The sequence below is a fragment of the Rhinopithecus roxellana genome, chromosome 11, assembly GCF_007565055.1.
Source record: "Rhinopithecus roxellana isolate Shanxi Qingling chromosome 11, ASM756505v1, whole genome shotgun sequence".
In the NCBI taxonomy this organism is placed as follows: Eukaryota; Metazoa; Chordata; class Mammalia; order Primates; family Cercopithecidae; genus Rhinopithecus; species Rhinopithecus roxellana.
In genome coordinates this window covers 134,143,286-134,168,117 of record NC_044559.1, presented here as the reverse complement: position 1 = coordinate 134,168,117, position 24,832 = coordinate 134,143,286, and the positions used below count along the sequence as shown (strand labels likewise).

Below are 24,832 nucleotides of genomic sequence, written 5' to 3'. Positions count from 1 at the left end.
CTTGGGGAAATTTCTTTATCTTCCAGCTCTTCTGTTGAGTTTTTACATTTCTACCGGGCCTTTTTTCCTCTTGGAATATTCTTTTTCCAAAGATGTTGTGTCTTGTCTCTCTGAGGATATTAAAGATGCTTATTGTTGTTATTCCTTTTTACTGTTTTTTCCCACTCTGTCTTTCACATTACAGGCTCTTCTCAAATGTTTAGTGATCCTTAGTTGTCTCTTCATATATACAGGTGAGTTCACACATAGCTGCCTGGAAGTTTGCTGTGTATGTGTAGAGCAGGGCACGGTTGGGACTGCTTGTTCGCCAGTGGGCTCCATTATGGGATGATTGGAGGAGGACCTGGCTGTTCTTTCGAGGGATCTACGACATGTCAATATTCGTGTTTTCTCTCTTGCACCAGTTCTCCTTTTTACTGCCTGGAGCGTTCAGGAGGCTCCCTGTTTTCAGTGCCTGGTTCAGCTTCCAGCCATGAATCCAGAGCTTAACTAACTCAGACCCTCTAGAAAGTAAATCTCACATTTTCTGCAAGAGTTGGGGAAGGGATCTGGGAGTCTAACCACTCTTTTTAAAGCTGTCCAGCCTCACCCCATTCCCTCCCACTCAGCATCACCTGCTGTCTCCAAGTCCCGAACTTTTCCAGTGTTCCGAGACACAGGCCTGAGCTTCAGCTCGCCCATCTCCTCAGGCAGTTATAACTGGCCCGTCTGTTTCCAGTTTCCAGAATTTTGTTGACATCTCTCATCTGCTGTTGTCTCCTCTCCTGTTCTTTTTGCCCTTGTGGATTTATGCATTTTTAATTCCTTTATTGTCATTTTGGTGAGGGGATGGGACAAAAACAGAAATAAATGGATGTGTTCAATCTGCCATGTTTACCACAAAATCCTGATTCTTTTAAAACATTTATTGAATGCCTTCTATGCACAAGTGACAGTGCCAGGACTAAAGAGGTGGCCAAGGTAAATAACAAAAAGGAAGAGGAGGGTGAAGAGTGGGAGTCGGGAAAGAGGAGGATGTCCGGTATGGCTGCAGCAGGTCAGGAGGGCCATTTGGTAAGCACTTTGATGAGTGTCTTCCAGGGATTGCAAAAAGCCAGTACACAGCTGGAGGCTGCAAAGCAGGGACTCTGAGGAGGGACTTGGAGATGGGAGGGTGCTGGGCTGGCTCTGGAGGAGACCAGAACAGCTGGGGAGACCAGCCTAGGCCCAGAGAGATGTCCTCCAGCCATGTCAGGGTGTGAGTGACTTAGGGCCCAGCCCACAGAGCTGGCAGCCCACCCCGGCTCTCAGAGCATACCTGGCACCTTTTAGATCCAGTACATTTCACCCAAGAGAGCAGATACTGGTAGAAAGAAGAGATGTCGCCAAATTATTGCTCCCCGATTCCTCCAGACAGAGATGCTGGAGTACGGGTACACATGAGGGTACACATGACCAGAGTGGGGCTCCCTGAGATATGTGTTGATGCCCCGTGGGCACTCGCCCCTCCTGCTTCTCTCCCCTGCATTGTCCTGTGTGGACCTTGTCCTCCTGCGCTCAAGTGCCTTCTTGCTTATTTGAGAAAGAAACACAGCCCACCTCTCCTATAGACCGCATTTCTCCTCCATCACTGCTCCCCCCTAAGCTGGAATGCCACAAGCCCCCATATTTGGGAATGACATCCTCCCGAAGCATCCCAGTAGGCCTCCAGAATCACCGGTAAAGAGGCACCTGCTTTAGCGTCCAACAGAAACTGAAGTGGTTTCTCCTCTGCCCCAGGAGCCCATGTTCAGAAAGTTCCTTGCCTCTGACTTGAATTCTTCTTGTTCCAACGGGAGCCCCCTTTCCTTATTCTCCGTGGAAGGGTGCGATGTTGGAGTGCCCTCCTTCCTTCCGAAGCTCTTTTTAGGCTAAAGCTCCCCACCAATCCTCTGTTCTCTTACCTAGAGGCCTCTTCAGCTGCCACCCTCATCCGCAGCCCTTCCAGACCAGGAAGTCCCACTTAGGAGGGGCCTTGAACCCACTCTCCATCCTTATCTCTGGAGTCCTGAGGCCTGGGCACAGAAAGGTGACCCGACTTTGAATCCTGATTCCACCACTTGCAATTTGTGTGACCTTGTACAAGTGGCTTCATTTCTCTGACCTTCCATTTTCCCCATCTGGGAAAAGGAAGCAGGGAGTGAAGGTGTGTAAAAATGCAACCAAGGGCAGAGGACGGAGGGGCAGAATCCCAGTAACTCTCTCCACGACCCCACCCCAGCCCCAGCAGGCAGCAGCCCAGCCTCTGAGCAGCACAGGAGGCTCTGTCACCAGCTCTGATCCACAGAGGCGCCTGCACCTTGTCAGAACTCCATCTGTCAGGAATTTATTACTAATGCATTTTATAACAGGCTCTATAATAAGATATTAAAGACCGTAGCGGCATCTAGCAAGCATTCCATAAATATTAATAACGCCTTTAGAGATGGCACCTACAGTGGAAATGGTAGGGCTTTTTGCCAAAGTTTGGTCAAGGGTACAGCATAAATCTTACAGGGGGTGAAGGGAGCAGGTGCACCCCAAAGGTGAGAGGGTGTGGCATCCTTCTTTTCTCTCTCTCTCCTATCTTCCTTTCTCTTGCTGCTTAATGTTTGTACGTCTTTTCGTGTGTTCATAACTTTTCCTCTAGAATGTCTCTTTTTATTTTCCGGTTTCAGTTAGCTCCTTTCTCCCCAAGTTTCCTTTCCTCCCTTTTCTCTTGCAAATTCTCTTTCCTCTTCATTCCGTTTTCACTCTGGCCCTCAGTCCTGCCCCTCTTACTGTTCTCACCGCATTTTCCTCTGTGTTTCTGTGCTGCCCCTTCTCCCTGCCCCTCCTCCCTGCCCCCCTTTCTTTACTGCTCTCTTCGTCTGGTTCCTCCTTCCTGCCTCTCTGCCCCTCTCCCTCTGGCCTTTTCTCCCTCACTGCACACGCTCCCTCACCCTGTTCCAGTGAGCACCCGAGCCACCTCTGGAGAGGCCTGGGGTGTAATGTAACTCACACTGCATGTGAGAAGTGAGCTATTTATCATTATTATTAACGAACAAGATCCTTTGCACGGCAGAACTTTCCCAGAGTCTATTCCCTTGTCACCCCAGGAGTAGCAAAAAGATTTATTTGTCTCTGAATTGCACAGGGTGGCCCATTTACAGCAGGTCCATCAGAAGTGATATGGAGCTTAAATGGGAACTGGAAGAGGCAGGACCTGCCCTGCCTGCGACCTGCATGGTGTGGGTCACTTGGTGAGAGAGACAACCTGGCAGGTGCAAGAATTTTGAAGGAGATAATGCCTAGACATGCTCCCTGGTCCCCTGAAGGCATGGGTGTACATGTGGGGAGACTTCCTTTGAAATGGCCCAGAAGCCATAAGGGAGTAGGTGGGACCAGGCGGGGGAGGGGGTACCATGAAGGAAGGGAGCAGGGAAGCAGGGGTGGGGCAGAGAAGTGAGTCAAGAGGCCTCCCTCAGAAGTAGAAGTGATCATGCCCCATGGGGTCTTTCTTCCAAAGACCACGGCTGCTCCCTTCCAGCAAGAAGGTGGACCCAGGGCCAGTCTCCACAATGGAGGTGTGGGAAGAAGCTGCCCTGGAAAGGAGAGACCCAACCTCCAGCTGAAACAGGCCTCTTGGTGCTGCTTCTTACAACTCCAGCCCATGCAGTCCCAACCCCAGACACCAGAGCGACACCTTCCACTCTTTCTCCTTGTCCTCAGATGGCAAAGCCTGGCCCTGCCGAGCATCTCTCTTCAAGGCCTGTCCTGGCTGACTGTGTCAAGTCCATGATCAAGCCATCCCCTGCCCATCCGGCCACCTCCCCATACACATGCTGATAATTGCCTGCAACCTGGATTTGCACATTAATAGGAGTGTCTGGGGACAGTTAAAATGAAGAGGGAGCCGGCATTTACCCAGGCTCCTTTATGCTTCTCTCCACTGTAACCTCCAGCCTCGTGTGGCAGGCACTGCGCCCTCATTAGCAGTCCTGCAGCAGTGACCTGGCACTTTGCTTGCTGTGGGCACTAAAGAGGTAGAATCCCATCAGCAGAGGGTCTGGGTGAGCCTGGGGTAGAGCCGTGGAAATGAGGAGGCCCTGCCCATGGCTGGGCATGCTCTGGGGGCAGGAGCAAGGAGCTGGGACCCATGCAGGCCAGTGTGAGCAAGTGGGGTGCTCACAGAAAGGACAGCACAGGCAGGTCATAGCACTGCAGCCACAGGCAGGAGACAAAGTCAGTGGGGCCTGGGACGGCCATGGTAGGAGGCTCTTGGAGGCCCTCGTTTCTGTTTTGTCTCCTGCACAGTGTTCTGCTCCGCTCACTGCAGGTGGGCTTCCTCTGACTGCCCGTGGCATCTCTGCCACCCTGTAACTGTGGCTTGTGTGTGGCTTTTGGCCTGTCATGGTGCCGACTCCAGCCAGATAACAAAGATCTTTCTTTTCAGATTCTCAGAGAAAATTGATTTAATTTCTCAGGCACCACCTGATTGATGTGGCCTGGGTGTGAAGTTACTTGGAAGAAACGAGAGTGCCTAGACCCATCATCTAGAGCAGAGCTGTGGTCATGAGGAGCAGCCGTTCTTGGAAGGAGGGTTGGCGGGGAGGCAGCGGTTGGCATCTCTTTGGGTGAGGTGGACAGAGCACTCTGTATGAGTCAAGACACCCGATTTCCACTCATGGACTCTGCCATGATCCACCTGTGAGGCCTGGAGCAAGGCACGCCCCCATCTGGGCTCGTTTTCACATCTGTAGTCCATCCTAGGAAATGGAGAGGCTGGACTGGATGACCCCAAGGTTCCTTCCAGCTCATGCATTCCAGCCATCCAGGGTGGTATATAGTCAAGACTGGCTTCCTCGTTTAGGAGCTTCCCAGGCCCCCAGGTGCCCCTCTCACCCCTGCCTCAGATCCCACCTCTCCCCTCACAGGCTCTCAAGCCCATTGTGGAGGGTCTCCTGGGGCTCTTCCATCCTCATCTTGTCTTCAGCAGCCAGGATCCAATCAGCGGAGATGTTCTCTTTCTGAATTTTAAGGTGCCCATTTGTCCCAAGTTCATGGTGAAGAGATTCATTGACTGTTTACATTATCTATAATACTTCCTCCTTTATGTGGGGTTCATCTCACCCTGCCTATAATGGTATTTTATTACTATAGTAATAAGCGCAATGACCATTTATTGAGTATTGCTCAATGTTGCTGTGTATCTGGCCCAGGGAGACTCTCTTTTTTTCACACTTTATCTCATATAATTCGTTTGTTTGTTTGTTTGTTTGTTTGTTTGTTTGTTTGAGACAGAGTCTTGCTCTGTCACCCAGGCTGGAGTGCAGTGGCATGATCCTGGCTCACTGCACCCTCCGCCTCCTGGGTTCAAGCCATTCTGCTGCCTCAGCCTCCCCAGTGGCTGGGATTACAGGCACGCACCACCATACCCAGCTAATTTTTGTATTTTTAGTAGAGACAGGGTTTCACCATGTTGGTCAGCCTAGTCTTGAACTCCTGGGTAGGAGCTGCTAAGAGCTCCATTTTACAGATGAGGAAACTGAGGCCAAAAAGAGTTTTAACAGCATGTGTCTGCAATCTCCCAGGGGAAAGGTCCAGACTCAAAGTTAGGGAGTCTAACTCAGAATTCATGCTCTGAGCCACCAGGTGTCACTCCCTGTAGCCTAAACCCAGATGCACCTGGCCCCATAAAGCAAATCTGTTTGTGTTGAGTCTGCAGATCTGTGTGCACGTCTTTGCATTTTCCATGGAACAGCAGCTGGGTGCTCGGAGAAGCCCCCAGCGTATGTGCTGATGAGCGCCCCTCCTTCCCCCCATCTACTTCCCTGATAGAACGTGGTGCCCAGGACCTGAAATGCAGGAAGTCAGCATTCTTTTCTCTCCAATAGTTTGTCCCTTCTAAGTATATGAATGGCTCCTTGCCAGGCCCATTTAAAACCTTCTCTAAGTTATGCGGAAATTAAATGGGTTTTCACCGCAGGGCATGAAACATAATCCAAGAAGGTCAGACATGGAGACCATCACTTCTTTTTCCCCTTTTCCACCATTTCCTGAATCTTGCTTTTAAATCCTCTGATCAGATGCAGAAGGATCAGAGAGGCTTCCCCCAGGACCATGCGATATGGACAGTCAAATGTCCTCGCCTCCCCGAGGCAGGGAGCTGGACAGCTGACATCTCCCGGGAGCTGTCCCTCTCCTGTGGGCGCCAGCTTCATACAGAGTGGTTTAAGTAGACTGGCCGAGAGCTCTGAAGTGAGGGCTGGCTGTTTTGGTTGTTGTTGTTGTTATTGTTGTTGTTGTTAAATATTTGGTAGAATTCACCAGTGAAGCTGTTGAGTCCTGTGCTTTTCTTCGTTGGAAGATTTTTTATTACCAAATCAAATAAACACAAAAGCATAATGTTAAATTAAAAAGCAAGTTTCAGAGTGATCTATTGTATATGAAAACCATCTATTTACAAATACCCATGAAACAGTATCTTATATTATTCATGGCTAGATATAGATACATATGAAGTATAAAAACAGACTTTCACACAAGGGGCTGGCAGCTCTGAAATCAGAATGTGGTCATCCTTTCTTGTGGCAGGAACCGTGGGCCCCCATGAAGTGTTTCATTCTGGATTCATGGGACTGGCTCTGGCACTTACGTGTGATCTAGAGAGAGAGAGGGCAGGACAGAGAACTGTGGGTTAGCTGAGAACCTCAGCTCCTCAAGTGGAAGGAGAGATGGAAATAAGGGATGCTAAGGTACCCAGGGCTTAGCAACAGGGGAAAGTTCTACCCCTAGGGCTGAAGGGAGAAGGAGAGGAAAATAGTGTTATCAGAGACCACTGAGAGTTGGGGCTGGGGAGGAGAGCCTGCTGGGGTAGAGCTGGAGGGAGTAGAGGAAGTAAGACCCCACACTCTTTCTCCTCCTGCTCTAGGAGCTCCTACCAGAACTTCCCATTGGCAGAACCCGACTGGAAGCCAGCCAGCAAGACAGCCTGGAGATCCAATTCACTGAGGGCCCGGGGATTGGGGAAAGGCAAAACTGGGTGGATCATGGGGCCGGGGGGTGGGTAGACAGGGAATGCCCTGGATGGTACTGTTCATATCAGTGCTTCTTGACACCTCCCTGCCCCACCCTTGAAGGTGCCCTTGTCTGTGCCCGTCTAGGTTTCCAGAAATTAAAATCGCAGCTACTGTCTTCTCAGCGCTTATGTGCTGGAATGTTTACACTCATGAGCTTGTGTATTCTTCACACTAACCCTATGAGATATGATTAGCTTCAGTGTACAGTGAAGGGATTAAGGATCAGAGAGATTATGTAATTAACCCAAAGACACACAGCGAGACTGGGATTCCAACAAATGGTCTGTCCATCCCTGAAACTCTAGCACTTGTCTGCTTTGCCCCCTTGCAGACTTGATTCTGTTTTGGAGGGAATGAGCATCTTCCAAGCAGCTGAATTAGGATGGGCAAACCTAGCAAAGGAAAACCACATTCAGATGTCCAGAGGTGTGAGGGAGCCTGCTGGGTTCAAGAAGTACAAATAGCTCCATTCCCCTAGGAAATAAAATGTGAAGGAGGAAACAGGGATGGACCACAAGGACCTGTGCTCTATGCAAAGGGCACTGGGGAGTCACGGATGGTGAGGAGGAGAGGGGTGTCCTGCATCTGCCTCCTGTCCCCAGTGGACAGAGTGGTTGGAACAGGCAGGACGTGAGCCTGCCCGTTCAGGTTGACACTTGTCTGCTGATGGGGGCAAATCCACAAACCCAGGAAGAACCTTCAGCAGCCCCATGGCGTTGTTCTCCCCAGGCCCTTTCCAGCCTGACCCGGAGCCCTGTAAAGAGCACCCCTATATTAAGTGCATGGTCTGTCTGTGAAGGGCTGCCAGGAGGGAGGCTTGAGGTTGGTCCCCAAAAAGGAAGCCTGCAGCTTGGGCAGCCAAGGGGCATTTGACAGAGGAAGCGAAACCACCAAGAAACAGGTTTGGGGACCATAAGACCCCTCATCCAGAACTCCAGGATAAGCAAATCATCTTTGGAACTGGTGCTGTTTACAGCCACCAGGAGGCCATCAAAAAATGAAGAAGAAAAAAAAAAAAAAAAGATACTGCATTTTAAATTTATGGGCCCCTCCTAGAATGAAAATGACAAGGCCTCGGGTCTGGTCGGCTGAGGGATGTAGAGAATGGGCTTTGGGGGACTCAGCTCTGATGGCACAGCTGCTCCGCGCCGGCTCACCCTTGTACTTGCTTTGCTCTCACCCCCAGAATACACCAGTGGGGACGCCCATCTTCATCGTGAATGCCACAGATCCCGACTTGGGGGCAGGGGGCAGCGTCCTCTACTCCTTCCAGCCCCCCTCCCAATTCTTCGCCATTGACAGTGCCCGCGGTATCGTCACAGTGATCCGGGAGCTGGACTACGAGACCACACAGGCCTACCAGCTCACGGTCAACGCCACGGTGAGTCTCCACGCTGGGGCCCCAGCAGTTCCAGCTGCCTCTTCCCACCCTGGAAGAGAGCAATGGGGCATTCCAATGGGACACTGACCCAGTGGCACACACTCGAGGATCTATAATAACAATAGTGGTGACAGTCATGATAGAAATGAGGCTGGCATTGCTGAGGCTTCGTGCTGTGTCCCTGGCACCATGCTGAGCACTTAAAGGGACTTTAAACCTCAAGCATCCCTATGTCATAAGTATTGTTAAGATGCCCATTTTGCAGATGAGAAAACTGAGGCACAGGAGCAATTCAGTGACTTTCGATGGTCACCCAGGAGCCTGACTCTAGAGCCTGCTCAGGTAACCTCCTTGAGACATTCTTAGTGCAGGGCGCCTCTTGCTCTCTGGGTCACAGGACAGAGGTGTTCACCCAGCTGTGTCCTCACACCATCCAGCATGCAGGGTCCAGAGAGGTTCAGGCATCCTGGCTCTACTCCACAGAGTGGTGTCATTCCACAGCATTCCTCTGTGCCAAGCACATTGCTGGCCCCTGGGAATTCCAAGATGAGTGAGTCAAGGGCAGAAGGCAGGAAAAGGTAATTATCCCATCTGATGGCTGACTCTGTTGAGAGTCACACAGCGTATAAGTAGTGGGGGAGCAAGAACCCAAGCCCAGGTTGTCCACCTCTCAGTCCAGGGCCCTGACCACTGTGCCCCATGGCTAGACATCTCCAGGTCTCAAGAACATTGCAGCATGCCCTTTGTGCCAGCTGTTTGGGAGATCCTGGGGAATAGGCAAGCCACACTCTAAATAGGGTCCTCCCCCTACCCGTCCCCTCTCCCTGCTCCCAGCTGCTACGTCGGGGCATAGCTGGAGCCATCAGTTGGCAGCAGGGCCATAAGCTGGCCTGTTGTCCCTTAGATTCTGTTGACAAAGCTTGTGCCAAGAGCAAAAATACATGGGAATCCCTCTCACCCCTCCAGGTCCCATCTACCTGACACACAGCATCCACTCCTGACCCACATAGCTGTCGAGGGGGCTGCCGGCAGTGCTGGGGGCTCTCCGTGGCAGGTCACAGGCTGCAGATCCAAGGCTCTGGATCTGGACCAGGTTGAGAATCCAGTTTTGAAAGATGGGGTGCCCCAAGTCTTGGCCAAGATGCAGAGAAAGGCCTCAAGAGCTAGGAAATGCAAACTTCTTGTTTGTCTCTGGCGCAGTGGCTATGAGGGAGGTCACTGCAGGTGACACTCACATTCTTTTCTTCTCCCCTGGTTAAGTGTTAGTTGCCTGGGAGGAGCTGTGTGCTACTGTTTGTAAAACTGACTTCGGGGGTCAAGAGGACGTGCAAACCTAGGATTTGCTTTTTGTGCACATTCGCCTGCACCTTGCACGCAGCCCGGCACCCACACATGCAGTGCCCCTCCACCGCACTGTTTGCACACACCAGGGTCCGGAAACGCACAGATGCTTGCCCGCTGTTGGATAATTTCCATCCACCATAAAAATGGCTTTGGATCGTTGGGAATAGACCAGAGCTGGGCACGGGCAAGAATGTGGGTGGCGGGGCCTATCCAGAGGCCTAGGCTCAAGCTGGGATGGTGAATACAGTTAAATTGCTGTTACTCTCCCAGAAATCATGCTTGGAAGCAGCAGAACGGGAGGGGCCCTAGGAGTCCCTCTCTAGATGGCTTCCCCCTTGCTTCTGGAGGAGCTGACACCAAGTCCTTCTCGGGGCCGGCGCTGGGCCCTTGGCTGCTGAGCACTTCCCCAAGGAAGGAGATTCTCGTGCCTGGCATTACAGGCCACAGTGTGAGTTCCCAGCCACCGCGAGGCGGGTACCAGGATGGGGAAATTGAGGCATCCTCTGGGAACAAGCTGCTGACAGCCATGGGCCCCAGAGTCACAGCTGGGAGCCTGACAGGATCCCTCCCCTTTCCCCACCACAGAGTCCAGGGTGGGCTGGGCAGGGGCATTCGTGGCATGAGCAGGACTGCAGCCACAGGTATGGGACAGAGAGGGCCTGTCCCAGGCTAGACAAAAGCCAGCTGCCTTTAAAAGCCTGGTTATGGCAAATCAGAGCTGCTGGCATCCCCTGTCCAAGAGGTCAGGGGACTTGTTTTGAGCCTCTCCACTCTAGTCCTGGGTGTCTGGTGATCATTCAGGTCCCTGGCTGGGATGCCCAAGCCTGCGGTGCGGGCTCTGGTCCTGGAGCCTGAGAGCCTGCCTCCCGAGAGCCTCTCTGCTCATCTCCTGCTTCCAGACCTTCCCCTCCCTTGCAGTACCCACTCCCATCCCTGAAGGCCCCCTCACCCTCTCCTTGGCTGTCCCTAAGAATTCCTAAAGACAACCAGCCCTCCCTTCTCCTAGGCACTGCAGCTCCATCTCTGCAGGCCAGGAGCAGATACCAGGCTTCTTGGAACACCAGGAATGCCTTCCATCATTCAAGTCACCCCAGACAAACCAAGGGAGATCGAACCTAGGGACCGTCGCTCCTCAAATCTTAGAGAATGTTCCAGCCCGAGGGGCCTTAGAAGTCATTCACTTGAGCCCCTTCATCTCACAGAAAAGGACATCAGATTCCCAGAGGGAAAAACAACTCATGTGAGGTTACTCAGCAAATTAAGAGACCGAACTGGTATTAGAGCTCTAAGTCAAGACTGTTAGTAGCAAATTTTTATGTGAAAGGATCTGAGTTTGAGTTCTGGCTACACACTTGGAAGTTGTATGACTGTGGGCAAGTTACTCAGCCTTTCTGAGTCTTTGTTAACTCATCTGAATAATGGGCCCATTGTAACTACAGATGCAAGTGAAGTGCCCGGTAGAGTGGCTGCCACCTCATCTGTGCAAAGCACTGCAGTTACTGTTACTGCTGGCTATTGTTATTCAGTTGCAGCAGGCTACTTAAACAGTAGGAGATAGGTTTGGGGTTTTCTTTCTTGCCAAGCATTAAAAATTTTTTTTTTGAGATGGGGGTCTCGCTGTGTTGTCCAGGCTGGAGTGCAGTGGCTATTCACAGGTGCAGTCTTGGTGCACAACAGCCTCAAACTCCTGGGCTCAAGTGATTGCCCCACCTTAGCCTCCTGAGCAGCTGGGACTACAGATGCATTGGCGAGGTTTTATACAATGAAATTCCCAGCTGACGGTTTAAATATTGCTCGCCTGGCTACAGGGGAATGGCCTATGTGACCTCTCAGGATTCTTTCTTGGAGTCCCCCAAATGTCACAGACCCTGGAGCTCCCCCTCCTGGTTAGACTGGGAAAAGTCCTTAACCCGTAAAACCCCAGCCCAAAGCAAGAGACTCATGAATGCAGGAACGCAGGTGCCAGAGTAATCCCCTCTGTGGCCTTTCTTCCGAGGAGTCCCCATCCTTGTCAATCCCCTGCTGCCCTAGGATGAGTGCGGGCAGGAAGTGGGCACAGAGAGGGGTGGCAGCCCCCGGCTGAACTCAGCAAAGGAGCACCATATCTACTCCAAGCTGGTCATCCCACCACCCGATGTCCAAGGAAGTCAGGCCTGGGCTGCTAGGGGCTGGAGGTCTAGCTGTACCCCAGCCCTGCTTTGTAACACTGGATAAGCTGTCTTCCTCTGGACCTTGGGGATGCTGTTTGTGTTTTCTTCTACAGTTCAGAAATCACCGCGGGTTCTTAGAGTTCTTAAGCTTTCTTTAAGCCCTTCCCTGCTGGAGTGCAAGAGCATGGGTGTGTGTGTGTGTGCGTGTGTTTGCACATATGTGCTGCACAGTGCAGGTCTGTGTGTGTGTGTGTGTATGTGTGTGAGTGTCCCCACCATCACTCAGCCTAAGGTTGTGTGTTCTCTCTGCTCCCTAAGGATCAAGATAAGACCAGGCCTCTGTCCACCCTGGCCAACTTGGCCATCATCATCACAGACGTCCAGGACATGGACCCCATCTTCATCAACCTGCCTTATAGCACCAACATCTACGAGCATTCTCCTCCGGTAAGACTCCTGGCCCTGAGGGACTTCCTTCTGAGCTCCTGTTAGGGATGAGCCCTGTAGTGGGCCGGGCTCCTCCTTGGCTCCTCCACAGTCCCTGTGCATGGCAGTGATGGGTGTCCTGGCACAGTGAAACCCCAGCCACTCTTCACACCATGCCCATCTCCTCACCCTCTCACTCTACCCCAGGGGCTCCTTGTGGCAAAGAACAAAGGCTTCCAGGGCAAGTAACGGGGAGCCATTCAGACAGACTTATGTGGAAGGATGGGGATCCCATGCAAAATCCAGCCTGGGCTGGAGAATGGATCTAGACTCAGTCTGGCTCCACAGAACATCAGTGTAGCTCAGCCGTGTCCCTGCCGTGTCAGTCTGTCCCTCTCTGCTGATGAGCACTGCCAGAGATGGTGGCAGCTGCCCTTCTTCAAGGGCCCTCTTGGCTCCAGCTCTTCCCTGCGAGCTTGCAGCTCCTGCTGCCCTCCCTAATGCCCAGTCTTTGAATTTCTTAAGTCCAGGGTTCCAAGAAAGGCTCCTGATTTTTCTGGTGTGTTGCAAGGTCATAGGTCACAAGCCTGTAGATCGGCTACCCATGGGTGTCTTAGAGGACAAAACATGCCTCGGCCCACTCTGCAAGGCTGTGGGTGGGGCAGCTTTGCTCAGCTGTGGGCCAGATGGGCAACGGCAGCCATCTCTAGTCTCATAACCACTCGTGCGTCTGTGCAAACTTGGATGCAACACTGGCTCTGGGTGGAAAAATTAGAAAAAGCTACCTCCCCTAGGCAGTCACAATCCCTGGTCATCAGCTTAGGGAACAGCATTTGAGGAAGGATAAATGAGCCCCTTCTTTTGAGGGAACTCAGCGTGCTTAGAGGAAGGACTCAGCTTTGGGAGCAAAGTGGGGCACCCGCCTGAGGCTCGTGGGTGTTCAGGGCCCCACCTGCACCTCTGCACAGGCTCACAGAATTGAGTGTGTCAGGTGAGCTTCCCTTGACTGGGGTGCAGGCTGTGCTCCTGGGCCTGACCCCTCATTTGGAGACCAGGGCTGCCCTGACCACTGGCCTCCCTTCAGAGCACGAGGCCCCAGTCTCCTGCTGTGTGGGGCTGGCATTCGGCCGCTTCCTTCTTGGGGCAGGTGTGGAGGGAGGCTCCAAGAAGCAGGATCCTTTCCAGCCTGCTACTGTTGAATGTTTGAAGCTGCTTTGAGAGTAGAGGGGGACAGATCAATGCCCCCAATTCCCCAGCCTTCTCTTTCTTAGCATTCTGTGGGCAGTGGGAGCCCCGGCTTTTGAGACTGAAGGCCGACTCTTCTCAGTGCAGCCCAGCCCATTTCCCATGACTCTCCTAGCCCCCTTTCTCTCTGCCCCTAGCCCAACTTTGCCAGGCCAATACCTTTACAGCATCAGGTCAGCCCTGGCGTGCTATTTTCAGATGAGGCAGGGCCCACAATCTGCCCATGGCCCCTGGGCATCTCCTGAGTGCTCAGCACTCTTGAACAACTTGCCCCACCTCTGCTCCCCTGAAGGACTGGAAGCGTGCAGTCGGGCAGGGACAGGGTCTGCTGTGGGCATAGCACACAGTGTGTGCTCAGGAGGTGGTTATGGAATGGACAAGTGAACAGGCACCCTCACCTTGGGCAGACCAACATACTCACCCTCCTGCACCCTCTCTGCCCTGTGCCTGCTCTTGTCACCAGCCCAAAGTCCACCCACCCATTCTACCTTTCTTATAACTTTTTCACTCTCTACCTTTCTTATAATTTTTTCCCTGGCTTCTTCCCTACCTGTCCCAGAGACAGCAATTCCTCTCCCTCAACCCTGGTAGAATTAACTCTCTCTATGCTGCATAATTTTCCACTTAATTATAGTCTTGTCTGTAATGTTACCTATATATGTGGGCTACTTCTGAGCCCCCAGTAATCAAGGTACTTGCGTCTCTGGAACATGATCTCAGCCTTCCTTTGGGTCTCCAGGGCATCATGCCCGGGGCTAAGTGCAGGGAAGATGCCCAAGGCCAACTCGATTGAAGTACAGGACACAGTGGTGGCCGGGCTGGCAGAGGAGCTCAGAGGAGTCCCACACTGCCGTACTCACTTTGGCTGAATCACATAGCCTCCTGACCACCTCTTCACTGGGAAAGGGGATAATTGTGCCTGCAGTGGTGCCTCCCTCACCTTAGAGTTTTAATGGTTGGAGATAATGCACATAAAACACATAGCAAGTGCTGCCAATTAGCGGACATTAAACTACGCTGGGCAGTGACCTGGTCAGTCAATTACAGTAGCCAGGTTGGGTTGGGGCTCCCAGCTTTGGCTTCCCTTCAGAGTCGTAATAGTTGGCAAGATGTGTGTTCCTGGTGTGAGTGTCCCCTGAGACCCCTAAGTTGTCTTTTTCTAGTTTCGTTTTTAGTATTTCGTGCAATGCTCAGTGTGCGTGTTTTTACTTCAGACCTGCAGATTTCGGAGCTGTCCATCCATTCAGTCTGCACTTCATCCTTTAATGCACCCATCAAACATTGATGAGGCTGGTCCCATGTGCAGGCCCCATGCTAAGCCATGCCCTCTGCTGTCCAGGTGATCCCACAGGCTCCTGCTAGGGCAACCCCCTCAGTCTCAGCAAACCAGATCCTTGCCCCCCTTAACTCCCGGTCTCCTGATGCTCCATTTCTTGGCATATGCTATGATTCTCCTCTCTCAGGGACAGGCATCTTGATGTCTCTTTGCCTCGCCAGTATTGCTCTTTTGTCTCCACAAGGGCACTAAGGCCCATGCCCAGGGATCTGCTAGACCCCCAATCTGGGTGGTGCAGGCTTGAACCCCGTAGCTTGGCTTATGGCTGGGCTGGGGGAGCCAGGAAAGGCAGTGCATTGAGGGTTTCAGACCCTCCAGCCTTGCCCGGCTCCCCTGGTGCCCACAGAATCCGCCTCTGTGTCCACACACCTCTGCCCTTCCTCTGGTCTCCACACTTGAGGAGTTCTCGAGTTCCCTCGCCTTTTGCCGAGCCTCTGTCCTGCAGGCTGATTCCCCTGCACTCCCAGCCTGATCCTTCCCGGCTGCTAATTGGTTTCTGTGCCTTGATCTGGGCCCTCCATGTCCCTTTACAGTGTAGAACCCTGATTTAATGCAGCAATTCCCCGGCCGGGCCCAGGCTGAGATGCACCCTGGCCTACTCTGCCTCCCAGGCCAGAGGACCCTAGCACCCCCATTCCCAGCCTTGCCTCTGCTGCCCCGGGGCCCCAACCGGACCTTTCGCCATTCTCCCCAACTCCCCCTCTTTATCTGCGGCTCGCAGCATGTATGCCTCCCCCTATCAGCGTATCGGGCTAGCATGCCTCATCTAAAGTGTATATATTACCTAATAAAATCCTTCTTATTTGGGATTATTGCATCAGATTTTAATTTCCTCACTCGAGCAGCAGCATGTCGGCCTGCCCGTCAGTGAAGGGCCGACAGAAGGTGAAAAGAGCGGATAAACTGCACAAATTACTGCCAGCCGATGCCTATCAGCCCTTCGACTGGAATTGACTGGAATTAAGGACTGAGAAATAGGATTTGCTACCTCAGAATCTGCTGTGGCAGCTCTCATCGGAAGTCCCTTTCAGCCCCCACCAGCCTGCCCCCTCCAAGGACACCTCCTATTCCCGAAGCAAGCTGCACATTCACCTTTCAAGTCCTTAATCCCATCATGGAAATGGGGTAGGGGGTGTCCTGGCTGAGCTTGCTGAGAAGGAGGAGGACACGGACCCCTGACGCCACGCACAGCCCAGCTGGGCTCCTGTGTCCACAGTTTTCCTGACAAGGGCATCTTTGGAAGGGGACAAGCCACAGAGGGAAGAGACACACTCCCTTCTGGAGAAGTCCAGCTTCTCTCAACTGTGTCCCCACTGCCCGGGCCTCAGAGGCTGGGGCTGCCTCTCACATCTCACCCACATCTCACCTTGGCATACCCATTGGGTGCAGAGCCCTGAGCCCTTGCCTCCTCCAGAGAGCAATGGGGTCCCCCGGGCCCACCCCACGTGGCCCTCCATTCCCCAGTCACCCCCACCCCTTTCCCCTCCCCACTGCACCTTGTGACCCTCAGCAAATCCCTGAGCACTCTGAGCTTCAGTTTGCTCACACGTACCCCCATGTGAGGAAAGAGAGAGGGGGGGAACCTTGCTTGGTGCCCCACACAGTGGCACATCGTAGGCACTCCACTCATGCCAATTCTGCCCTGGAGGCTGCTAGCTGTCCTCACAATGCACAGAAAGCCCCTTGCCGCTAAGTAGAGATGATTAATGTGGGCTGTTGGGGAGTCTGAATTTGCTGAAATTCTTTGGAAAAACCCACGTGGATGTGCATTTTCTGGGAAGAGGCCCCTGAGTTGTCCTCAGATGCACACAGCGATTCTAGGCCCAAATAAATAGTAACAGTCACGTTTATAGCATTTGCCGTACGTCAGGTGCTGTTCCGAGTGCTTCACGTTTATCGGCTGCTGAGGGGTAGGGATTGTGATTTTTACCCATTTTATAGATGGGGAAAACAAGGCAACAAGAGGTTACAGGTAACTTACTCAAAGGATTGGAGCGCACGCAGTCTGGCAGCAGAGTCAAACCCTTAACCAGCTTGTGGTGCTCGTCCGCTCCTCCCATCACAAACAGCTGGGCCCCTGCAGGCCTGCACGCTGTAGCCTCTCTGTCAGGAGGCTTCCTACTCCCTGAAATGTGGATTCCTGTGAAGGGCAGATGCCCTTGGCAGGTCGCACCCTGGTACACACTGCAACTGGACTGGCTCCCTGGAGAAGCACAGCAGGCAGCGTGCCCTTGGGAGCGGGGCCGGCTCTGGGCCGAGCACAGCCGCACTTCTGCATCCCATCTTTGGAAATAAGTTTCAGTATATTGAAAATATAATCACTGAGCCTCTGAAACAAGAGCTGTGGGCTCCCAGGAGCCCCCATTCCTCCCTGTTAATTCCTTCTCATAACATTTCCAGTCTTTCTGGCTGCACTTGTATTAAAAGCTCAGGGTTTTATTAAAAGTGGATTTATTTACCCAAAAAGAGATGAAACCCCAAACTTTGCCAGGAGCCTGTCAGACCTTGCTTCGTGGAAGCTTGGGTACAACTCTTGTGGGAAGAGTCCCCATTGTCCTCCTGTCCTGGAGAACCAGCTGCCCTCCACAGAGCCCTGCCCGCCCAGGAGGCCTCTGGGCAGCCCCATGCAGGAGCCTAGCACGGGCTCTGAGGACTGAGGGCACTTTGGTCACCAGGTCTCCTCTACACAGGCCTACACCAGCCCCCTCATGCCTCCTCCTGAGGATCCCAGGCCTGGCCTAGCCCTGCCCTGCATGTGTGCCTGGGACGTGCAGTTGCCCCTGAGTACTGCTTAGTGACTCTCTGGGGTGGTGCTCCAGTGGGCCTCAGGCCTAGTTATCCTAGCAGGCCAGGAGAGCATGGAGCAACTGCTGTGAAGGGATACCAGTGCCTGGGGAGGGTGAGGTGGGGGGGTGCCCCTGCTGTGTCATGGCAGCAAGACTGGGTGGAGTTAAAGGAGGAGCAGCTTGTCCCACAAGAGCACAGGGTGTGCCTGTCAGGGAACAAGCCTCTGCACAGGTGAGGGGGGCGGGGGTGCAGCGCAGGCTTCAGCCTCCTGCTGATAAACAGTGAGTGTAGAGAAGTGGCCAAGGCCACAAGAGCCCTCATTAGCCATGCAGATGCCAGAGTTGACATTTCCCTGGGGATGGGGACAGGCTTGTCTTGCTCTCTGTCACCCAGGGGAACACTGTGGCCTGGAGCCAGAGCCTCAGGCAAGCAAGGTGGGCAGGCGTGGCTGGCACTGGCCATGGTGCAATAGGACCTGAGGAGCCAGGTAAAGGCTGCCCCGGGCAAGGGGTGACTCAGCAAGTGGTGGCGGTGACTTTAAACCCTGTTTAAGGGCTCTGTGAAGGTTTAAACAAACTCTTGTTTGTTCATTTGTTTATTCAGTCAATCAACCAACACATTAATTGGTATTTGAATGTGCCAGTTGTATGCCAGGATCTCTTCCTAGGACAGTCTTATGCCTCCAAGCACTTGCCTGAGCTCTACCTTCTACCCAGAGCACCTTCCTCTTCATGTTCTCTCCCTGGCAAACTCCTACTCATGCTTCATGACCCATGCTGAATGTTGCCATCTGTACAACAGTTTGCCAGTTCCTCCAGGTGGACTTCTCCCCTTTTTGGTACATACACGTGGCTCCATCTGAGCCACATGTGTATTCACACTCCTCATATGTGTATAGCAGCTGTCTGCTCAGATATCCTTGACTTCATGCTGTAGGCTGTGCTCCCCAAAAACGCATTCCCCTGGCTCCCCATCCTATTAGTTCCAGCTCCTGGCCCCTTCTCCACCAGTGCTGCAGCAAGAATGAATAGGGGTGTGGGCAGAGCCATTCCAAGCAGGAATTGCCAGGCACAGCACTGTGTGGGCCATGGTTCCTAGGGCCATGGCAGCCTCCGGAGTTGCCATGGTCATCCCCCGAGATACATGCTTTCACGATTTATGCTTTCATCCCTAAGGTAATTGATCCATCCTGTTCTCCTTTATTCAGACCCCAGTGAAAACAAAGTCCCAAGCTTTTTGCTGTTATTCTTATTAAGGTGGGGGGACAGTGAGGCCAGAGAGGTGCAGCAACCTTCCTAAGGTCACACAGCAATGTGATGGGTGGTTGAGCTAGAGACCAGATCTCTTGTCTCTTCGCTGGATGCTCCTCATCGGTTCTTCTTCCATGGTGGTCCATCTGAACAAGGGATATGGGAAGGGGAAAGGGGAATGATAGCATCGGTAAGGTTGGGCCTCCCCATGGACCATAGGGCGTTTGCCTGGGAACTGCAGTGTGCCCAGGGCAGCTGAGGCCTGAACCCTTGGCACCTGCTTCCTGGGTTGCCCTTGCAGCCAGGATCAGCCTGGGGAGGAAAGCTGTGGGTGCCATGACAGCTGCAAAGAAAGACAGCAGCCAGGGGACCCAAACTCAAGTCCCTCCTCTCTTCTGCCAGGGCACGACGGTGCGCATCATCACTGCCATAGACCAGGATAAAGGACGTCCCCGGGGCATTGGCTACACCATTGTTTCAGGTAAGGCAGAGGCTGCCCCTCTCACCTCTCACCCCTCTATCCTCCACCCAAGGAGAGCCAGTAGGTGTCTCAGGCTCTGAGGGCTAAGGAGAGGTCTGTGGGCATGTGGGACAGGGTAGGAGACCTGCCTACAGGGACAGTCCTCGCCAAAGGGCCAGGAAGGGGACCGAGTGAAGGCAGTAGGAACGGGGAGAAGAGATGCTGGGAAGCCGACAGAGGCTAAAATGTCTGGGGGCTACTTGGCTGGCAGTGGGGGGTGGGAGCGTGTGCTGCTGTCCAAGGTCTGAGACACTTGGGCACTCTGGGGCTCTGGGCCTGGGACTTGGGTGACTCCCGTCTAACCTCCTCCAGCACTCTGGGTTTGTCTTTTTCTTTTCGTATTTGATGAAAAGGTGGCAGTTCTAACATCATTTTAGAACAAACGGAGCTGCAACTACAGCTGATTTCATGTTCTTTTCACATTTCCAACCCTTAGGAATTCATGTCACATCTGGAATGTTGCAGGGGGGAACATCGGCCCCCTTGCCACCAGATGCCTTGGTTGAGCAGAATAGTGACTGATGGCAGAGATGGTTCTGGGTGACGGGATCCCTGACCCACGCCCCACCCAAAGACTGACAAATGGCAGCTCTGTTCGGCTCTCCCAGGGCTGGTTGGTTTTAGAGCAAGGATGCCTTGAGGATGCGGCGAGAGGCTGCTCGCCCACAGACTCTGGCTCTGCCCACCCCCCATACATGCCACTCTCTGCCTCCCTGCCCAGCCCACGAGTCGGTGAAGGGTCAGCCTGGTGTATCTGGGCAGGGCAGGCTGATGGCTGAGAGGACGTCTGGCCAGTTTCCACCCACTGCCTGTCCCTACCATACTCCCACACCCCCAGAACCGGGACTGGCATTGCTGGAGTAGCATCCTGCCCCTGAAGCTCAGAGGACAGCAAGACATAGTGATCAAGAACATGGAGGAGGCGGGAGTCTACTGTGCCATGTCATTTTGGGTGGGTCCCTATCCCTCAATTTGCCTGTACTTCCACAAAATGGGAGCAGTAAGAGTACCTACCTCGAGGTGATGTAAGAGTCAGATGATTTAACATATAAAGGGCTTAGTCAATGCATGTAAAGTACTGCATAAGTGTTAGCTATGGTTATTACTAGAGCTAGCAGCTAATGCTACCTTGGGAAGCTAGGGGTTAACTAGTAGGAAGGAGACATCTCATGTCCTTGGCAATGCAGGAAACCAGGGGTGTCCACCTGGGACCTGCAGCTGCTGACATGACTATTGTATTGTCTCTAAGCCCAGTGTACTCCAGGACCCAGAGCCACTCCCAGCCCAGCGCAGGTGGTGACTGGCAGCAGGAGCATGGATTTGGGCCTCTGCACCACCCCCTCCCCCCATTTCATCATTCTGGTGTCGAGCACAGGACCTGGTTAGCATAAACCCTGATACGTACTTGCAAAATGAGTGAATGTCACTCTAGGGGAGTGAGTTTTCAAACTCCAGCATGCCCAAGAATCTCCTGGGGCTCCTACCCAAAATACAAAGTCCTTGGGCCCCACGGAGATTCTCCTGGAGGTCTGGGATGGGTCCAAGAATGGTCCTTTCTCACAGCACCCCAGGCAGTTCAGGTTCAGGCAGTCCTCAGATGGGGATGTGAGGAAGCCAGGCCCAGGAAGGAAACTGTTCTGCAGGAAGGCAGGACCCGCTTGTGAATCGAGGCCCTTTCTAGGTGGGCAGAGGAGAAGAAGAGGCCTGTCTTGGTGCTGATCTTCTTCATGAATTTTGCAAATTGAGACACAGCGTAAGAGCCTCCCAGTGACCAGGGGCTTGTGTTGGAGAACTGAGGGAACACCAGTGAGCCCTGGGTGATGGAGTTGGGGAGCCAGGATAGAGCGGCAGCAAGAAGGGAGTGCTCGGCTGGGCGGGGGCATGTCTCTCATGTGCTGACAGCCTCTGGGGCTGGTTTCAGATATACCCCAGCCTGGATGGAGGTGGAGAGCAGAGAGCCAGGACTTGGTTCAAGGTCATGCTTAGAGTGGGAACTTCTGCAGAGACTCTGTGAGCCCATCCTCCAGGGCGCTGGTCCATTCCAGGTTCATGCTGGATGCCAGGCTGCCAGTCCAGACCCTTGGGTCCTCTCCAGTCTTCAAATAAACCCTGATGGCTCCAGCCAGAACCATCTCTCTGCTCTCTCCCTCTGGGGAAGGAGGCTGGAGGGCTGAGCTGCTGAGCCTTTGGTGTCTGGGCTGGACTCTGGAGCTTGCAGTCTGGGCACGACCGCCTGAAACATCTCCAGGGGCAAAATCTCCTGGGACAGGCTCCCAAGTACAAATAACAGAGTGAGAAGGGAGACCCAGGATTTGAAACCACAGGGAAGGGATGTGTGTGGAGGTGAGGTCAGGAGGCAGAAACTTCTGGAAGGCCTGAGGCATTCAGCATAGCTTTATAGGATTCCCACTGCCAGCACAGATGTGTCTTAAGGGCTTTTAGAAAGGGTGACAAATGGGTTACTTCTCACATGCCAGTTTTGATTGATTGGTAATGACTGCCTGCAGAGGATTATGGAACCAAACAGGCTCATGAGTGCAGTATTCAATTGGCAGAGTCTGCTATGGATGTGGCAAGGGAGAGGGCCACTGTGTGACAAATATTTGCCATCCTTAGTATGTTACCACTTGAGCGACACTTGCTGGGTGGCCTTAGATCTTCCTCTACCTATTTTGTGGGTGTTTGTCACCACCTTGCGTCGCCCAAACCCCTGTTGGGTAATGAGCAGTTCGAGCAAAGGTCAGTCCTTCTCTTTCTTCCCTACCCATCCTGACTGGCTCAATGGGGCTGCCCCTACCCACCATTCCTGCCCCCTTCTCCCTGGCCCTGGGCTGGCACAGTCTCCCTGAGAGCCATCCTCAGCATGAACCTAAAGCAGGTTGATGGGCAGGAGGGCACTGTCCCCAGGAGAGCAGGTGGACAGCGGGCTAGGATTTTGGCCTCATCTCTACTTCCTTCCACCAGTGTAGACACGGCTGAAAAGAACATTGTCTGCCGAGGGTCTGTCTCACACACCTGCCTCTCTGGTAACATTTGGTTGCAGCCCTCTCCTGGGTGGCCTGGCCAGTGCCTATTTATTGGGAAGCAGGCAGAAGGGATGGTTCATATCACCCGGAGGGCATCTTCACAGCTGACTGCCCCAAGCTTGCCCTGAGTGCCCAGAAGGGGCCTGCCCCAGCCCTAGCAGCTCAGGAACCATTTTCCTTTGAAAGAAAGAACTAAGGGCTTTGTAGCGGGTGGGCAGAGCCAAGTGGAGAGTCCTGAGTGTGGTGATGTGGGTGACTTGAGTCTCTGGGGCACCCCCAGGAGCCTGGGCTGGTGGTGGCTCTGTCTGCAGTGGGTGAGGCCTGTCTGCCCCACGTGGCTGGAGACAGGCCTGAGCCCACACCGGATCCATGGCCCACAGTTAACCTGCCCAGTCCCCTGGGGCCCTGTCCCCTCCAGGCTGTTTATCAGCCCTGCAGCTGTGGGGATTTATGTCTGCACACCAGTGCTTTCCCCATTACTAATGACCCCTCTGTTTTGCCAAGAACAAAGAGGCCTTCAGCGCTAAGTTATGGCTCCATTGCCATCAATTTGTTCTCAGCTCCTCGTGGCCAAACTGAGACTGAGGAATGACAAGTTCTTTCCCATAGATGACCTGGCATGGGCCCCATCTTCTCCCTCAGCCTATACCTGCCCTGCCACCCACAAGTGGCATCATTTTCTTGGGGCCTGACCAAAAGAGAGTTCTGCAGGCTCCTGTCCCCAAAGGACAGCCCAGCCTGTGGTCTCAACAGACACCCCCTCTGGCTTCATCCTTCCTCTGCCAGACAGACACAACCCTCCTTCAAGGGGCAGTTGCACTCGCCACCCCCACCTCACCAACAGAGCACTGAACTTGGAGTCAGAAGTTGTGGGTTCGAGGCCCAGCTGTTCCACCTGCCAGCAATGTATCTGAGCAAGGGGTTCGACCTCTCGACCCCGTGGTCCTCCCCCACGGAACTGGGTTAATAATCCCCACATGGGTGACAGGGTGCTGGAGAGACTCTAAAGGGCCAAAAATATTAAGGATTATTATTATTATTATTATTATTATTATTATTATTATTATTTTGAAACGGAATCTCGCTCTGTCTCCCAGGCTGGAGAGCAGTGGCGTGATCTCCACTCGCTGCAAGCTCTGTCGCCTCCCAGGTTCACGCCATTCTCCTGCCTCAGCCTCCCGAGAAGCTGGGACTACAGGAGCCTGCCACCATGCCCGGCTAATTTTTTTGTATTTTAGTAGAGACGGGGTTTCACCGTGTTCGCCAGGATGGTCTCGATCTCCTGACCTTGTGATCTGCCCGCCTTGGCCTCCCAAAGTGCTGGGATTACAGGCGTGAGCCACCGCGCCCGGCCTAAGGATTATTAATTGTCAAGGAACAAGCAGGACCCAGGAGTCCTTGGGACTCATTCATTCATTTCCTCCTTTATTTGTTTCAGCACAGGGCAGTGGTTGAGAGTACAGGCTCTGGAGCCGTTGTCCATGGTGGTAACCTCTAGCTGTGCCAGCCAGTGCATTTGCCCATGAGCCCATGTAGCTACTAGGCACTTGAAGTGCGGCTAGTCTGAATTGAGATATGCTGTCAATAAAACACACAGGATTTTGAAGACCTAGTGTGCAAAAAAAGGTGATAAAATATCTCACTGGTAATGTTTTATATTGATGACATGTTGAAATGATAATATTTTGGATATACTGGGTGAAATACAACATATTATTAAAATTAATGTCACCTATTTCTTTTTTGTGACTACTAGAGAATTTAAAATCACCCATATGCCCATATTCTAATTCTGTTGGCGGCTCTGTTCTAGAGTTAGGTGCCCTTGGCTTAGCTTCTGCCACTGACCAGCTGCATAACCTTCTAAGCATCCGTTTTCCAATCTGTAAAATGGAGATTACAACAGTCCCTGCCTCACAGGCCTATGGGGGCTTAGTGAGCTGAGCCGAGTCAGCACACAGAAGAGCACCTGATCTTGTAGCTAAGGCACTGAGTAGAGTGGACTCTTCATTCCCACCCACAGTTGACTGAGGGCTTTCTCTGGGCCAGGAGCTATGCTAATGTCCTGAGAGGTGGTAGAGACCAGGACACCATCTTCGCCCTGGGAACCTGCAGTTTGGTCAGGAGACAGACCTATGCAGAGGCAGCTTTGTTACCCGGGTGGAACCCTGGGAAGAGGAGGCACAAGATATGCTGATGTTGATATGAAGTGATGGCTCCCTGGGGGCCCGTTTGACTGTTTTATCTACTTCTGTGTGTGTTCAAAAATATCCATGATAAGAAGAGAGAAAGGATCCTTGGGAGGGGGT

At 52.9% G+C, this 24,832-nt stretch overlaps 1 protein-coding gene across 1 annotated transcript in view; it reads left to right on the top strand.

Annotated features, from left to right (window-relative positions):
- The window catches only part of CDH23 (cadherin related 23), a 427,857-nt gene that overhangs the window by 166,668 nt on the left and 236,357 nt on the right, over positions 1-24,832 (top strand). The window contains exons 7-9 of the mRNA XM_030941290.1: positions 8,245-8,439; positions 12,252-12,380; positions 19,380-19,458. Of these exons, the coding sequence (XP_030797150.1) occupies positions 8,245-8,439; positions 12,252-12,380; positions 19,380-19,458 (403 nt within the window). The remainder of the gene's footprint in view (positions 1-8,244; positions 8,440-12,251; positions 12,381-19,379; positions 19,459-24,832) is intronic.